This window comes from Sesamum indicum, linkage group LG11 (assembly GCF_026168435.1).
Source record: "Sesamum indicum cultivar Baizhima isolate 11 linkage group LG11, ASM2616843v1, whole genome shotgun sequence".
In the NCBI taxonomy this organism is placed as follows: domain Eukaryota; kingdom Viridiplantae; phylum Streptophyta; class Magnoliopsida; order Lamiales; family Pedaliaceae; genus Sesamum; species Sesamum indicum.
Genome location: NC_142667.1, coordinates 8504650 through 8523096, shown reverse-complemented (window position 1 = coordinate 8523096; position 18447 = coordinate 8504650). Strand labels below are relative to the sequence as shown.

At 35.5% G+C, this 18447-nt stretch overlaps 2 protein-coding genes across 3 annotated transcripts; both read left to right on the top strand.

Moving 5' to 3' along the window:
- Nucleotides 1-2481: 2481 nt before the first annotated feature.
- On the top strand, nucleotides 2482-6890 carry LOC105173421 (transthyretin-like protein). Of its 2 annotated transcripts, none has more exons than XM_011095150.2 (6): nucleotides 2482-2846; nucleotides 2950-3041; nucleotides 3706-3763; nucleotides 4704-4805; nucleotides 5404-5563; nucleotides 6232-6890. In XM_011095150.2, exons 1-6 carry the CDS (start codon nucleotides 2718-2720, stop codon nucleotides 6684-6686), a joined length of 996 nt encoding a protein of 331 aa, XP_011093452.1. In that variant the 5' UTR covers nucleotides 2482-2717; the 3' UTR covers nucleotides 6687-6890. The 2 variants fall into 2 exon arrangements, with proteins under 2 accessions (XP_011093452.1, XP_011093451.1); XM_011095149.2 differs by having other exon boundaries at nucleotides 6229-6890.
- Nucleotides 6891-8436: 1546 nt separating this feature from the next.
- LOC105173420 (uncharacterized) lies at nucleotides 8437-9763 on the top strand. Its single transcript, XM_011095148.3, has 2 exons — nucleotides 8437-8571; nucleotides 9196-9763. The coding sequence occupies exons 1-2, from the start codon at nucleotides 8494-8496 to the stop codon at nucleotides 9589-9591; spliced, it is 474 nt and encodes a 157-aa protein (XP_011093450.1). The 5' UTR covers nucleotides 8437-8493; the 3' UTR covers nucleotides 9592-9763.
- Nucleotides 9764-18447: the final 8684 nt, after the last annotated feature.

The following is an 18447-nucleotide window of genomic DNA, read 5'->3' as shown; positions in this document are numbered from 1 at the left end:
ATTTACATTTTTTAGTTCCTTAAGCTCTTTTTCTTATTTTCGCATTTTAGTTTAGTTAGTTAAATTAGTTGTTAACATTTAATTAGTTAAACTCATTTGTTTTCTATTTAAGCAGCATTGCTGCTTTGTAATGCGCATCGTTGTACACTTCTTGATTTTGAATATAGAAGAACAATTTTCCCTTAATTGCTATTTTTGAGTTTCTTATCTCTGATTCAAACATTATATAAACTTTTAATCTGTTTTTTAAAATTACAATTCTCATGAGGTATGACACAAGGTACTGACTAGTTGTGTTGTATATTGCTGGAATAAAAAGATTTACTGATCTTGGTGGGTGTCGAGATCACAAAAATAATTTCTACTACACTTGTGAAAGTAGGAGTAAGGTCGATCCACAGAGACTGCTTTTAAGTTGATTTCTTTAAGAAAAAAAAAATAATGGGGGGAGATTGATGATAAAAAGAAGTAATTGAAAACTAAATAAACTAGAAAATAATTAAAATTACCTGTCAAAGATACGCGAGAGAGATTTTCCGGTTAAGGCTAGGATCATGCTTGATTCTTGTGAGTTGATCATCGATGCAAGAATAACACATGTATAAACGAATAAACCAGTTATAGTGTTGGTACGACCTAATACCTTACATTTTCTTACTTTTTCGTCAGCCAAGGTACGACCGTTGACTAGATCCCTAATTAGTAGACAACCCTGGGAACGTCCATAAGATTTAATCTATTAACAGTATTAAGAATTAGAAAGGCCTGATTCTAATCAACAAACTCCTATGAGGATAATTCGTTTAAACTAGACTATACATTCCCCATAACATAACTAATTATTATGACATAATTAATCATGCTACTAAGCATGAACTAAATAAATAATTATATGAATTTATAAAGTCCAATTAACTAAGCAAACCTTCTTGATAGTGAACAACTGACCACATTATTCAAATATCAGACGTTTATAATAAGAGCACAGAGAATAGCATGAATATTCATTTAACAAGTGTAGAGAGAGCAGATCAGATCTCACAACATATTTCGAATCAAGTAATCACCATACCTTAACCAGAAAATAAGAAATTTAGCCGGACATGTTAATGGAAGAACACACTAACAAGTGAAATTCCATTAACTCCGGTTATAAATTAAAAATAAAGAGAGAGGATGAAATAAGCTAAAATAAAGTATTCTATTGACTTCCAACGAATTAGCGAACTCCCTCCAAACGAGGAGAACCCCCCCCTATTTATAAGGTGAAATTATTTTAAAAATACAAAAAAAAAAAAAAAAGAAATTAGAGATTTGGTGCTGTTTGGGATAAATTAAATTTTTAAGAGGCACCGCGCTTGGAAAACGCGGTGTCGCTTGACTTAATTGAAGTAACGATACCGAGCAAAAAATTATTATTATCATTAAAATATATTTTTATAGGAAATATAATTTTAATTTAATATAAAACACAGACGGTGTTTATGTAATTTGATATAATCTCAAAAAATATTAATATAATTTACCGATATTATTAAATAATTCTCTAACAATTTAATTTTTTTATTTTTTTGTATGCAATATTAATATAATTATTCATTTTATATTAAATTAAAGTATTTTTTCTTATAAAAATACATTGTCATGAACCTTAACAAAAATATTTATTTATGTAGTGGTGGTGGTGACTTCTAACTATCAATTTCAAGAAGGAAATGCTTAGAGATTAGATTGTGGTGCTTCAATTTATTTATTTATTTTTTATATAAAAATGGCACCGCGATTTGAAATCACGGTGCCGTTATTTTATTATTTTTTTTCTATTCATTTTGTCATCGTGGTCATATAAAAAAATTCTTTTTTTTTTAATTCAAATTGTGGCACCGTTCTTAGACTTAAAAATTTAATTCCCCCCAAACAGCGCCAAATTTCTAATTTTTTTTTTTGTATTTTTAAAATAATTTCACCTATTTATAATAAAGGTCTCCTACGAATTTAAACGTAGAGGGATCAATACATAATTAATTCTAAAAAGGTAAATAAATCACAAATAACATGTTTTAAGAAATTATTTCCAAATCCAAGCACATCATTCCTTTTGTTCTCTTGCGGAAATCACTCATTTTCCTTATTCACCCGAGTTGACCACTCCACTGAGCATGGGCATACTTAGTCAATTTTGCATAAATTGCCTTGTAATCTCCTTTTCCCTTTTTGATGCATTTAATTCCGATTTTAACTTGATTTTTGCCATATTTGTCTTATATCTTCTCTGTTTGGCTGAATATGCAATAAAATCACTTGATTAGGAATGTTTTGTCTTAAAAAGAAAGATTAAATCGCTATAAAATTGTGACAATTGCAGAGTTATCAGATCTCTTTTTCAAACCTAGAAAAATAAAATATTTCAAGTGGACCCCTTAGAATCCAATTATTACAATGGGTTGCAGGAAAGTCTCTGTATTTTACCCTTGAGAGACTGAATCCGGACACACACACACACACACACAAACGTTATTTTAGTCCTAAAATGTCCTAAGTTACAAGTAATTCACTCCCGCTGCAATCAGTTTCACTTTTCGACTGTCAAACCAGCCGAGCACAGAGGAATCATCGCTCAATTGCCAGCGAACTTGCCGTTTTGTCTTCCCAGATTATAGAGGATCCAAAGAGAGAGGATCAAGGAGAGAGAAATTGGAAAAAAGGAATCGCCTGTGATGTTGGGTGAGAAAGAGTGGCTGGCATGCTGTGGGAGCGTCAAATTTGCCCAAGAAATGGTGTCCGCCGGACCCTTTTCCAATTATCAAGAAGCCCTTGATGCGGCTAAGGATATCTGGTTTAACAAAGTCTCTTTCTTTCTCTCGAATTCTCTTGATATGTATATGTATCTATGAAGATTTATTGAAAGATTTCTTCGTCTGTTTGTTGTCCTTTTCTTCTCTTCTATAGGTGGATGTGAATGGTTGGTTGGAAGCGTTTGCTGCGCATCCTCAGATTGGTGAAAGCCCATCACAGACCCACAAAAGTCCAACCAGTGCCCAGTTCAGTTTTCCACTTGTTTTTACCATTTAGATACTAAGCATCTAATGTATGTGTGTGTACAGTACTTCATCACTACTTTAGTCTTGTGATGAATGAGTTCATACATGATGCGTGCGTGAGATCAGAGTTGAAAGTAGATTATGTGATGAATCTCTTAATTAAGGTACGGAAGAGTTAATCTTTGAGTTGCTGCTCACAAGTTCATTATGATTTATCTACCTTATCTAATGAGATGGAACTGGAGAATCTGCATGATTAGAAATTTTGTGTGTAGAAAGTTCGATCCAAACTCCGTTGAGCTAGGCTTGCGCCATTTCCAAACTGTTTTTTGTATTGGTTTTCCAGATGTAGTTGTATCGAACCACTGGGAGAATGGTTTTTGTTCGCCATGGTTGAGTTAGAAAGTGACATCTGCTGCATATTTCTTTAAAGTTGAATGATTTGCAACTGAGCAAATAAGGCATCATCTGAATCCAATCAATAGATTTCTCTTCATAAACTGGCCCTTTTTACTGTTTTTATGCCCCTCATGATTTATATCCCCTGTTTGAATTCCATATGCATTGCCCAGTTGTCTTGAGATCTTATATCTTTGTTCCATGAGGAAAAAATTGAGGTTTGACTACAATCATGATGTTGGAAATGATAAATTGTTTTTCACAGGTGGAGCAAGGGGGAGCAGTCAACTGCCTTAGCTACTGCGACAGACTCTACGTTAGAGGTATCTACAAGTTGAAAATCAGTTATTGTTTTCTGTATGTGATGATTACTGAGCGTTCTTGGGGAGCTGATTATGAAGAACTGTTTACCTAATTACAAGGCTACACTAATACATTACAATGTGATAGTCCCACAACAGATCCGGAAAACATATTGAACTGCTGAAAGTTTCTCTTAGTATGTTGCTGAGCAATTTCCTTGGCATTTGATGTTATTGACTTGAGGTAGATTCCCTAGGTAGTCTCCTTGTTTTTAAAACATTTTATCTATTCCTAACAAAATCTAGTGCAATGGGGATGGTTAATATTAAGGGAAATAATGAGATATATAGAAATGTAAATCACATTCAAATGGCATGTACAATTATAAAAATAACACATCGATCCTAAAATAAAATTCGAAATTAACTAAGAGTTCAAACTTTGAATAAGTATAGGCATGATCTGCACAGAACAATATGTCAAATAATCAAGCAATTTGAAAATTAGTATCTTAAAATTGCAACCATCTTGTATATAATGTGATTTGTCCTGATTGTGTCTCGGATATTTGGGGAAGGTTTACATTTCTGCGTATTTATTTCGATGGGGGCAGGGATGGCGTATATTATAGGACATTTAGGGCCACACTGGACAAGCACTGCATGAGGGGCTTGTGATAGACTATTAAATTGGTGGAGCTCCCTGACTTCCTCCATAGCATTAGATACCGTCTTTTGTACAAATGCTGCGGTGCAGGCCAACTAGTCGTGGCAGCTATATTTATTTCAGGGTTAAATTCATATCTTCAGATAAAGAAAATGGTCATAGTTTTTCTTTCTTTGTGATTGATTTTATTTTTTCATGCCTTGAGCCATTCAGAGCTAGTGGCGGGGTTTACTTTGTTCTTTGAGGGTTAATCTTTTGTTTTTAATTTAGACGTTTGCCTGTGTTATTTTCTAGGAGCTATTTGAGTGGAATGCTCGTTACAGGCAAAAGTTTGGGTTTGTCTTTCTGATATTTGCATCTGGAAGAAGTTCCCCAGAGATACTTGCAGAGATGAAGGTAATGGTTGCTTACTTAAATCCTTGCACAGAAAACTTTTTAAGTTGCCGCAGTGTTGTTTGTTTTCTGTGAAAGCTTCGAAGACCATTCCTTTTGGTCTGATCGGATGTTTTACTACTCAAGCATCAAACACCTTTTCCGTTCTCAGTTTGCTCACACCACGAAAAATTGAGGTTTTACTATGCCAGTAGATGACTTCTTGATCCCAGAATTTACCCGGTTCTCCAATTGTCAACTCTCTTTTCACCAGTTAAAGTTTGCTATGTTGCTGCGGCATGGTAGATTTATTGAGAAACTGAGCAATGATAAAAACTAAACACACTTTTTAGTGCCGTAGATGGTGTTCCATGTTAGTGTTGTATTATTCTTTCTGCATGCCAAATCAATGGGGGGTTAACTTTTGAGTGTGCGTTCAGTGTCAACAGTTCATGCTCGGGAAGCAATCCAATTCTCATACTTTTCTTTAAATGTTGAATTTCCTACATCAGTACATAAGCCTAAAGAGAAGTTTTCATGTGACAACTATTATGTTAAACGCAAAAGGGGATTGATAGTTTGATTTTACGTTACCGCTTCATCTGTTTTTATCTTTCCGCAGAGAAGATATCATAACAGGCCAATCGTTGAGTTTGTGCTTGCAGCTGAGGAACAAATGAAGATAACCGAATTACGTCTCTCTAAACTATTTTCAGCTAATGCAACTTCTGGTTCCACCATCAAGACTCATCATACAACAGATGTTGTGACAAAAGCAGGAGGTTCTGTGTCAGATTGGCTTTTTCCGTTTCTAGTTTTCAGTTTCTGTTGGTACACGTTTTTCCTGGTTTCTGCTCGTGTTTTCCCGTTTCTAGACACTAAAATATCCAATTATGAAGAAATGGATGTTGCCTAGAAGTTGCTTTCTCTAAACTTGAAGTGCTACCCGAGATGCCCTTTGTAAAGTTCTCAAAGATCTTTTATTAACAGTTAAAAGTATTTTGAACCGAGCCTCCTTAAGTTTCATGTTCTGGTTAGACGCTATTATCAAAAACATTCTTTGTCGAAATTTTCTTTCTTGGACTGATTCAAGAATGAAAAATACAAGTTGCTTAATTTCAATAGCATAGTGTTTCCACATTTTTTCTCAGCTGGTGACTTGAAAATACTACATAATAGACAGAGCAAAATAGCCAAAAAAGAAAGGGGGATGGTGCGAACAGGAAAAACGACAAAAGATTGGGAGTCTGGTGCTATTCCTGTCTGATGTTAGGCCTCATATCTAGATGTTTTCCTGGCATAAACGGCCCCTGAATCAGACACTGTGTCTGTTATACTTATTTATACATGATATATTGCTCTCCTAAGACTTCTGTGCATGCAAATCTCCCTCAGTGCAGCTTCTCCTAAAGCTTCACTTTGTCTGATGTTTTTTGTTGAACTGTAGAAGATCGTGTGAGCATCATTGGAGGACATTTGATTGCTGCAAATGAAACCCCCACATCCAAGCCATCTGCGACTTTCACCAGGACACGGCCGCCAATCACAACTCATATCCTGGACGTGGCTCGCGGCTTTCCGGCTGCTGGTATTGAAGTTCGTCTGGAGACATGGGACAATGGTCAATCCCGGCCGTTATTTGGGCAGGCAGATTCAGGTCCCTGGAATCTACTTGGCTCCTCAACCACAGACAAAGACGGACGAAGTGGCCAGTTGATGAACATGGTCGACGCTCTCAATCCAGGTGTATATCGAATCAGTTTCAACACTGGAAAATACAATCCCGAGGGTTTTTTCCCATTTGTCTCTATCGTGTTTGAAGTCAGGGAGTCCCAGAAGTTTGAACATTTTCATGTTCCTCTGCTGCTTTCTCCGTTTTCACTGTCCACTTATCGTGGGAGCTAGTTTCCATCCGTTGCAAGGTTTGAAGGATTGCTGCCGTCTTTGGCCAGCAATAATGTAGTAAGCTGGAAAATGGGATGTGATTTGTAACTTCTCGTACTGAATATGATGTTTCTATGGGATGTGGAACATTGGTTGTACTTCTGTCGTTTGTTAAGGTCATTTATGTTTCTGTAATAAGAAGATTCAATAGTTCTCGCTCTCCAACTGAATTCTCCCGACCAGGTAATAAGAAATAGCACAAAGATTCACATTTCCTTAAGACTCACAATATAGGCCAGTTATAGAACCCCAATCGGCATATATAATGCAGATGTAATTCTTCCTTGCGGGTATCTGCGGTTTCTATTTCTGTAACTCAAAAAAATAAGAACAATTTTCTTATCTGATGAGGGTAATTATCCTTGATAGAAAAAAAGGACAAATTTGTTAGGTTTGTTATGGCAAGTGCATTTGTTACGTTTTTAATCTCACCAGCTCTCTTTAGATCGAATTCGACCCCACTTTTTCTAATTTAGGCATCGGAGGACCTTAGCTAGGGGCCACCCAACAAGCCTAACGTGAGTTCTGTTATCAGGATCCACTAGTAGGAAGCTCGAAAAAGGGATAGGGACCCAATCTCAGGGTACCAAGGTCCGATGACCCGACCCCCACAGTGCGACCTGCATCATTATCTTTTCTTTCTTTTTCCTAATCTTTACTAAGGGAGTGTCTTCAATCGTTTCCAAAAATACTTGTCAAACATTTAACTAAGTTTTCAAACTTAAAAAAAAATTAAGATAGGTACGACACTGACTCGACTATACAAATTATATATTCTTTTATTATATATATTTATTCTCATTTCTCATAAAATTAAAATACGAAATATGAAAAATATTCAAATAAAACATAAAAGAAATATGTCTTACATCTAAACTTTTAATCAAATTACATATTTTAAAAAATATACACAATCAGTTTATTTTAAAAAGTACGAATGAAGAATTTTCAATCATCCAATTAGTTAAATCATCATGACCATCTATTGATTTTTATTTTTTATTTTTTGTAATTTCATCCCAAAACTTTTAGTTTGAGAGAAGTATTCATTGTTTTTTATTCAGCTCAAAATTCTTACTTTGAAAGACTCCAAAACTTTTGAAATTATGAAAAACTTCTAAACACGCGGAACACATTTGTGTCCGACACTGCACCAAGTAATTTTTTGGAACGTCCATGCATTATAGCTTCAAATTTATTTATTTATTTTTCGTCTTACTTCTTACTATGGTTACCAACTCGCAACTTTTGCTCTCCTTACAAATTCCAACTTTCTCCACACATAATCACATTTCTAAAAATAGAAATTTCTACAAACACTTCCTAAATAGTACTTTCATAAAAATTTTTGGTCATATCAAGAACCCTGAGTTTCAAACCGATCAAACATCTTTCATCTCTATATATAGTTATCTACACCAATTAAAAAAAGTAAAATAAAAATTTACTGTATCATAAACTTAAAAGTCTGAATATTGACCAATATAATATTTTTTTTTACTAAAACAAGAAGTTCCATTGATCCCTTGTGAGCCACTAGTACTCCAAAACCTACTTTGGTTCAAAGGAAAGAAACCCTCCATGCTCAACACTTGGCATATACATTTATATGTCTATATACTTCAAAAATTGTTACCTCTCACTTACCAAGAAATTTCCTATATATACATTTCATTAAATTTTAGTTTTTAACTAAAAGTAAAACCCATAATTTAGGTCAGTTCTGTTGTTGGTGAAAGAAAAAAGGTGAAGGTAAATTAAAGCAAAAATGCAGGCCATCAAGGAGAAGCTGAATGACATGAACGAAATGCGGAAAGCCAAGGCTGAAGCAAAAGACGAGGAAAAGGTCAGGAAATTGCTGTATTTTTTGGGAAAATTGCATCCACCCTCTCTGATATTAAAACTTAAGTACTCAAACACTCCCGCCTCCTAACGGGTGTTCGTGTAACGTGAACGTTTCAGTCTTGAATAAAGAATGTACTTACAATTAGACGGAATTATATTTTTAGCTCATAGAATGTCTCTGTCTTATGAGATTCTCAAAATGATCCTCAAATTTGAGGAGACTCGACATATTTAATCTCATACATCCCGCAAAGCAGATGATTAAATTTATCGAGTTCTTTCAATCTTGGGACCATTTTGAGATCCTGCAAAGCAAATGATTAAATGGATCGATCGAGTTTTTTTAATTTTGGGATCATTTTGAAAATTTCGTAAAACATGAGACTAAATGTGGCGAACTTTTTATCGTATGGGACCAATGTGTATTTTTGTCCCTATAATTATAACTGTAATATCAAGGGATGTATTTTTATTTTACGAAAAATAGAGAATATTTATAATTAAACTTAATCTTAAGGAGTTAATATAATTTACTCTTATTTTTACCACACTGCACTTGAACATGGTGCATATAGGTGATATTAAACAAACAATTTTCCCTTTGTTTTAATGCACCGAGTTGCAGGCTGAGAAAGAATTGGCAAAGGCGAGACTTGAGGTGGCTCATGAGGTTAGGATGGCAAGAGAAGCTGAGGCCGCAATGGATCTCCACGTCGCTAGAGCCGCAGAAAAGATGGCGGAGCATGAGCGGAAGCACCGGCAGCCATCCTCTCGCAGCGGCCGGGACCGCCTGGCCCCCCCCGGGGAGGACAACTACGTGCAGGATTCTCACGGCCGTGTAATTTCCGTATCTCCAATACCCGAACATAATTCAAGTGATGGGATGTCCGGCAGTGGTGCTGACCTCTCCCGCTCCATCTCCTTTCCCCGTGACAGAGCAAGCATGGACTCTACTGCATCCAATGCTGGAACGCCTGACGGTGGCGGCAAAGCTGATGGACCGAATCAAATCTTGCAGTAGATAGATACATAGTAATTTGTTGTTTCTAAATAACTGCAGGCAGAGAATTTTCGTCTGCTCAGCTGCTACGATTTTTGGTTTTCACTTTATTTTACTTGTTTGTATTCTCCATGATTTTCTTGTGTGTATTCTCCCTAATTCTCCGTATTTCACTCGTCCATGTTAGTTTAGTTTCTTCCAACGGTTATGTTAGTCAATTTTGTAATGACGCCCAATTGGTATGAACGGATCACTTTTAGTAAGTTCAATTTTGTTAATAGTTGCATGAACGAGTAAGCTATTAAGTACCCTTATAAGTAATTTATTGTTTTGACGGCCTGCTTGGCCCTTGGTGGTCACTAGTGTGGGAAAAATTCAGATCTTTTGTAACTAAAGAAAAGGAATGTTTTTGTCAGATAGGACATTTGACAACGGATTGAATTTTTTTAATTTTTAATCATATTGTATCTTCTATTTATTTAACATATTTTTCTTAAATAAAACAAGTGATATATTTTTTATACAAAATATGTTAAATGTGTATAAGATACAACATGTTTTGAGCTAAAAAATTCATTTAATATGGTGAATTCTTTGAATTTATTTGAGTAATTCTAAATTTAAAGAATTTCAAATTCTTCTATTTTAATTTTAAATTATATTTTGATGAATATGGATAGATTTCAAATTCTTTTCAAATATAATTATTTGAATTGTTTGTTCAAATCTTTCCTTCAAATCCAAATTTATCAATATAAATAGATACATTCTACGAGTAGTTTATGTGTTATACTTTTTTCCGCCAAGAAGAACCTAACAATACACTACAAGAAAAAATTCAATATCTACAAAAAAAAAATTGATGTTGAAGTTAGTGTCGAGCTAATTAGCAAGTAAAATTTTCATTGCTAATCTATACTATTTAATAAATATTGTATAATTCGTTGCTAAACTCGTTAGCAAGTAAATTTTTGTTGCTAAAGCAAGTAAATCCTTGTATTAAATAATATGATTTAGCAACGAGAATTTTACATGCTAATGACCTCGACGCTAATTTTTTTTGTTGCTATCAAGCTATTTTCTTGTAATGATATATTACCAAGAGAAATCAAAGTAAAAGTTCATACATCGCATAAGCCACTATGAGGAAAACAAAGAAAGACCCACCTAAAACAAACAAAAACAATTAAGCAATTGAACTGCCGAGCGATTGGAAAGTCGAGACGCCTGAGAGATAATTTTTTTTTTTTGGGAAAGGTAAATTTCTCGTGAGAGATAATTAATGGAGCGTGTTCCCTGTGGCCTTAAAAGCGCGCTGCATTGCGGTTCGACCACAAAAACCGGCAAATTGATAAGAAGAAAGCAAATTCACCTCTGCCCAACTCAACATACGCCTGCTGCATCCAAGCATCTGGTTAAGTTCGTTATGAACAATCACGCGATAAGGAATTTGGGACAAACCAAAATGAGCTTGGCAAAGGAGCACTCCGCCAATATATGCATGACGCCATCCTCCTAAAGACAGGACAAGGTGCATGAACCGTCGGCCATCAAGCCTCTATGACAGAGAGGGATGGATGGGAGAGCCTCTATCCAGCCCCACCAAGTAAAAAGTTGGACCTTCGGGGCCGCCCTAGTATCCCATAAAAAGCTCTACCAATTCCTGCCACTTCGTGGAGAGAAACCACCAGCCAGTGCACCGACAACAACATGGGCTACAAATAAGCACTCTTAACGGAGAAGAGTCCCTTTCAATTATAATGCTAGCCTAAACAATCACTTGAGCCCATCTTAACCCTCACTTGGAGGATCCATTTCGCATCCACCACCTCGAAAGCTGCTCAAATAAACTCCTCCCTCCAAGAGCAGTCGCGGTGCAGAAGCGAACTCACCCTCAGCTTCGGCTTTGGCGAATGATGGGGATACACCAACTCGGAAGAAGACAATCGAGGTATGCAAGGATCATGTGAATGCATATCGACCAACCATCCTTGATAAACCACTTAAATCCCTCTATCAACAAAGGGTGGGTGGACATGATAGACCTCCATGTGTAGGAGCTCTAGCCCCTTCCTTCGTCCTCCATGTGCAAATGGAATGCCCGTGTGTCATTCATATAAATCGGAAAATCCATAACACCGGCGTTACTCCATCCAGAAACCACCACATAAGCGGGTAGGTCGTTCACCGTCCACATCGACGCTGCCCACATGATGAATACGTTGTCCGCGACATTGTCATATGTCCAAACACCAACATGCCACAACTGCAGTAGCTCTTTGATTAACAATTCCAAATACACATCGATCAGACGCTTCGGATTAGAAGGGCCAGGGATCACCATAGTCGGTAATAAGTACAGTAAAACCTCTATAAATTAATAAACTCTCTAAAATAATAAAATCTTTCGGTCCCGACTTGGGTCTTTGTAAAAATCATCAAATTCGATAAGATAATAAAATAATAATTTTTTGAAGAATTCCTTTATAAATATTAGGTCCCATTAAAACTCTAAATTAATAATTCATAAATATTACAATTATAAATATTTTGGTATTTACTAAAATATGAAGTCTGTAATGCTTTATGCATTTGATCATTCATGGATGATTTTGCGATGCCTTTTAGATGAGAAGACATGGTTGGGTGTTATAAATTATTTTATTATCATATTGAGATTTATATAGTATATGTTTCATTCATCATGCATGAATATATTTAATTGGTTATACTAGTTATTTAAGTGCAACGAATTAATGTAAACATGTATATTTAAGTAATTCCAATGATTTGATATATGTGTCTATGAATATAATAGTTAATTGTATACAATGAATTGATATTATACATGAATATATTTAATTAGTTATAAAAAATTGAAGCAACTCAGTTTGTATGAGGAATAATTGTAGGTTACTGTTAATGCATGAAATTATCCTATTGTGTGCATGCATATAAGCTAATTAACTATACTTACTAAGTTAGCAACTCAGTTTTTGCCACGTACTTATTTTTTCAGAAACTGTTGAAAAATTTCAGTTTCAAGTAATTGAAACAACATTTTGAAATATTACAATCGAATTTAGAAATCAAAAGCAATTAAAGCCACGTTACAACAAATAACATAAAGCAATTAGAAACGCTATTTATGACACGAAATTTAAATCGAAAACATACAACGAGAATTATATCGTAACAATTCTCAATCCAATTGAAGTCGTTAATTTAACTGAATCGCAAAATTACTGCTTGTCTTGAAGAAAATATACGTCCAATATCAATAGTGCATCGAGTATAATGTAATTTCTCCCAAGATAAGACGATTGCAGTTCTTTCGATTTTAGCACTATACCGAAGAACACCTCAATCAAACACTCAAAAGTTTGCGGTCAAAACTTATAGCTAAAATCTTAAAAGAAATATTGTAGAAGCCAAGAGAAAGAGGGGGAGAAATCTCAAAGTGAGAGTTTGTGATTGTTGTGTGTTCAAAATGGAGAAATACCAAGCCTTTATATAGGCATGGCAAAGTTCAACACTTTAAACGACAATTAAGAAAATAATAATGAAAAGTAATGGTAATAAATCCCCCATCCGAAACCGATCAAACATGAATTTAAAATGTTGTTATTTCATGCCATTCAATTTGCAATTTGAAACTGAAAATTCAACGTTGAGATGAATGCTATTTCATTTCTAATAATGACATTCAAATGCAAATGAAACTGAAATGTTCGGTAATTGAAATGAATGTTCAATTCGATGGGTTTCCACAAAATATCTCAACAATCCCCCACAAACTCATGAACTCAAGTTTCTGTAGTTTGCTTTCAACAATTGTACCTTCCGGTTTGAATCACTAAGTTATCTGATGTCAGTTATCATCAAGTCAAATGGAGCGAAGCCTTGAATTTGAGCCTGTGAGTGTGACAACGTCTGTTAGTAACAAGTCACCAGCTTTGTGTTGATCTTTAGAGTTGACACTTAGGTTATATGTCCTGATCCTATTCATAAATGCTTTCAGAAGTAACCCAATTCCTTACCAAACAACGACATTCACTTAGTTAGGCGTCTTTAGGGATGCTCTGCTAGCATCTCGTCTTATAAAACTTGACTCCATTAAGAGATAAACACTTACTATACTTGCAGTAGCAGCACCTCTCAGAATTTCAGGGGACAGACTCCAGATACAAAGTATCAGTCTATTTTGGTGCTCTGACATACCCTTACGACTTGTTGATACCGCATTGAACCTTCTTTGTGGGATCTCCACTTAGAAGGTTGGGTTGCCATCGTAGATACATCACTGATGGATTTTCAGTCCCATCCCTAAATGGGACTTATGTACTTGTGATAGATTCAATCCTTTCATGAAAGGATCAACCACATTGTCCTTCGTTCCTACAAAATCAATGCCCATTACTCTGTCTGATACGAATGCCCTTATAGACTTCAATCTAACTTGGATGTGTTGTTTGGTCTTTGATTATATTTACAACTCTTCACCTTTGCTATTGTGGTTTGGCTATCACAATGTACAACAATCGATGAAAAAGACTTACAATGGAAAGTTGTGATAACAATCCAAATAGCCATTCTGCCTCGGTACTAGTCGTATCTAACGTACATAACTCAGCTTCAAATGTAGACTGGGTTATCAAAGTCTGTTTTGCAGACTTCCAAGAGACTGCGCCCCCACCTAAAGTAAAAACATATCCTGAACACCCATTATTCTCGGATTTTTGACTATCGAGCTAGCATCACTATATCCCTCAAGAACAGCAGGGAATCTGTTATAATGTATGGCTAGTGACACCGTGCCCTTTAAGTACCTTAGTACTCTATCCAAAGCACCCCAATGGAATTTGTCAGGATAACTAGTGTATCTAGCCAGCTTAGAAACATAAAAGGATATATCTGATCTCATGCCATTTTTCTGATACTGTAAGCTCCCAATAATTTGGGAATACCTTAGCTGTGCAATCGGAACACCACTTTCATTTTTAAATAAAGCTACAAAAGGATCATAAGGAGTCTTAGCAATTCTACTGTTTTGATAATCAAAATTTTCAATTATCTTCTCAACATAATGAGATTGAGAAATGGTTATTCCATCAATTGACCGAGTAACTTGATACCAAGAATCACATTAGCCTCACCCATATCCTTCATTTCAAACTTTTTTTTTCAAAAATGACGTGGTTTCGGTAATAATATCTAGACATGATCCTTATAACATAATATCATCCACATACAAGCATAGAATTATTATTTTATCTCCTTTAACCTTACAGTATATACACTTATCATTCTCATCTACAACAAAGTCCAAACGCAAGAATAGTTTTATCAAACTTTTCATGCCACTGTTTGGGTGCTTGTTTAAGTCCATATAGAGACTTAACAAGTTTACAGACTTTATGCTCGTTACCATGATCTACAAACCCCTCAGGTTGATCCATGTAAATCTCTTCCTCGAGTTCACCATACAAGAAGGTTGTTTTCACATCCATCTATGAATCAGGAGATAATAAATCGAAGCAAGTGCTATAAGCACCCAGATTGTAGTCAATCGAGCTACCGGAGAATAGGTATCGAAATAGTGTATTCCCTCATTTTGTTTAAATCTTTTAGCCCCCAATTTGGCTTTAAACTTATCTATGATCCCATCAGGTTTCAGTTTCTTTTTAAAGATCTACTTACACCTAATAGTTGTACACCTGGGAGGGAGATCGACTAGTACCCACGTTCCGTTGGAAGCAATGGAGTCCATCTCACTTTTAACAGCTTTTTTCCACTGCTTGGCTTCTGAAGAAGCCATAGCATCTTTGAAGGTGATCGGATCATCCTCGATGTTGTTAGTGACAAAGTCACTTCCAAAATCCTTAACAATCCTAGCTCTCTTACTCCGTTTATGTTCATCTAACAACTCATGAGTCTGATTAGAACTACTAAGACTAACCTCCCCCCCCCCCAATTTGACATCTTTTCCACATGTTCAAGAGTAGATGTGGAGGCAAGTGAATCATCAAGCGAAATATTTGAAGGTATTTCTGTTTTTAAAAGAAATACATCTTCTAGAAATACAGTATTGCAAAATTCGACTATTGTATTGACCTCAATGCCTGAAATTTCTGATTTAATAACCAGAAATCTTAGGGCATAACTTGTCTCCACATAGCCCAAGAACACAACACCGACAGTTTTAGGACCCAATTTCTTTGGTTTGTGTTTTGGGAGTAGCACTTTTGCTAGGCACCCCACACTCGAAAGTATTTAAGGCTTGGTTTTCTACCTTTCCACTACTCAAAAATAATACTTCTATTGTGTTTCAAAGGGACACTATTCAGAATATGGCAAGCTGTATTCAAAGCCTCTCCCTACAAATACTTTGGTAACCTGGAGGTTAGTAGGAAATTGTTAATCATATCTTTGAATGTTCGATTCTTTTGTTCAGCCATTCCATTAGACGAAGGGGAATATAGAGGACTCTCTTCATGAACAATGCGAAAAGTTTGACAACATTCATTGAACTTACTCGACTCATACTCTCTTCCTCTATCAGATCTTAGTCTTTTAAGTTTCTTACCAGTTAGGGTTTCTGCTTCATTTTTAAACAAAATAAATTTGTCTAAGGCTTCATCCTTATTTTTCATGAGAAACACATAACAATATCTCCCGCAATCATCTATAAAGGTGATAAAATATCGTTTGTGGTCCCTAGTCAAAACTCTATTGAACTCACAAATATCTGTATGAACTAAATCAAGTATTTCTGAATCCCTTTCAACTGATTGATAGGATTTTCTAACTTGTTTAGCTTGTACACAAACTTGGCATTTGTGATTTCGTTCAAAATATTTTGACTAGGAATTAAATTCAAATTCATCATTCGTTTGATTGAATTGAGATTTAAATGACCTAACCTACTATGCCACAGAGTTAAAATTCCACATTCAATATAATAAAATCAGAAACATCAATTTTATTATTTTCAACTCAAACTTTGAACAAGCCATCATCTAAATAATATTTACCAACAAAAATATCAAATTATTGAATTACAACTTTATTAAATTTAAAGACTAATTCATATCCCTCCCTAGCTATTACAGAACCACTAATGATGTTTCTTCTAACAGTGGGTATATGATGAACTCTTTTTATCAACAGAATGCGCCCTAAAGGAAACTTCAAGTTCACGCTTCCTATCGCAAGTACTTCAGTTGTACTGGAGTTCCCCATGCTTACTGTCCTTCCACTAATGACCTGATAAGACACAAAGAGAGATTTATCAGTACAAACGTGCACATTCGCTCCAGTGTCAATCAACCAACCATACAGTTCGTAAATAGTTAGGAATTCGTGTTGTCTAGATACATACCTGTCAGTTGCTCCTGAGGTGCTAGCACCGCTAGAACCTCCCACGATCATGTTGACAGCTGCCTGCCCAGTCTTGGCCTTTATTAGGACAAAGCTTGGCCCAGTGTCCAACCTGCCCACAGTTCCAGCATGGTTTGTTTGCTTTTTGTTTCTTATTTTTGGAGGCCTTGCCTTTATTGATGGCTTTTGAGTTTGAGTTAGACTTATTCACTTTCTGTTTGCCCACTATAAGATTGGCCCAAGGTTGATATTCAATAGGCATCTTGTGGGTTTGATTTCTATGTTCTTCCTCAATGCTGATAGCAATCATAAAATCATCCAGAGACAATCTCCCTTTTTGATGCTTGAGTGTTATACCAAAATTTTCTCAAGATTTAGGAAATTTGTCCACTATGGACATAATCAGAAACTTCTCGGGAAGCTTCATCTCAACATCAGCCAGAGCATGCTTAATATTGATAATCTCACGAGTCTATTAAGCTACAGATCTCAACCATTTGATACCTCATGAACTTGAAAACTGAATACTTTTCGAGCTCTTGCTTTTCAGTATTATATTTTCGGTCCAACTCATCCCATAGAGACTTAGTAGTGTAAGAATCGGAACAATAAAAATCGAAGAGCGTATTTGATAAGGCTGACAAAATCGCTCCTCTGCCTATTTGATCCCTTTTTGTCCACTGTGCTATCTAAGCAGTTTTGGGATTGGTATCTGTAGGTCCAGGTCTGGTCACCTGAATCACTGACAAGAGTCCTTTGTCAATCAAATTTTCATTCACTGTTGCCAGCGTTTGAAAAACGGGCCCGAAAACTTGTCCGGTAAATCAGTCAAGTCGACCTTAGGTGTGATCGGAATTGCAACAGAAATCGGCTCGGCCATCTTTAGTATTTTAGGAAACTAAAAGCAGCGTTCAAATAACGAGTTTGAAAATAGCATTTTTCCAAAACTATTCCAACAACAAAATTCGATTTTTCAAAACCTGTATATTTTCTTCATGATTGTTGGAAAATTTTAGTTTCAAGTAATTGAAACAACGTTTTGAAATATTACAATCGGATTTAGAAATTAAAAGTAATTAAAGCCATATTGAAACAAATAACATAAAGGAATTAGAAACACTATTTATGACATGAAATTTAAATCGAAAACTTACAACGAGAATTATATCGTAACAATTCTCAATCCAATTGAAGTCGTTAATTTAACTGAATTGCAGAATTACTGCTTGCTTTGAAGAAAATATACGTCCCGTATCAATAGTGCACCGGTTACAACGTAATTTCTATCAGGATAAGACGGTTGCAATTATTTCAATTTCAGCACTATACCGAAGAACACCTCAATCAAACACTCAAAAGCTCGTGATCAAAACTTTATAGCTCAAATCTTAGAAAATATATTGTAGAAGCCGAGAGAGGGAGGGAGAGAAATCTCAAAGTGAGAGTTTGTGATTGTTGTGTGTTCAAAATGGAGAAATACCAAGCCTTTATATAGGC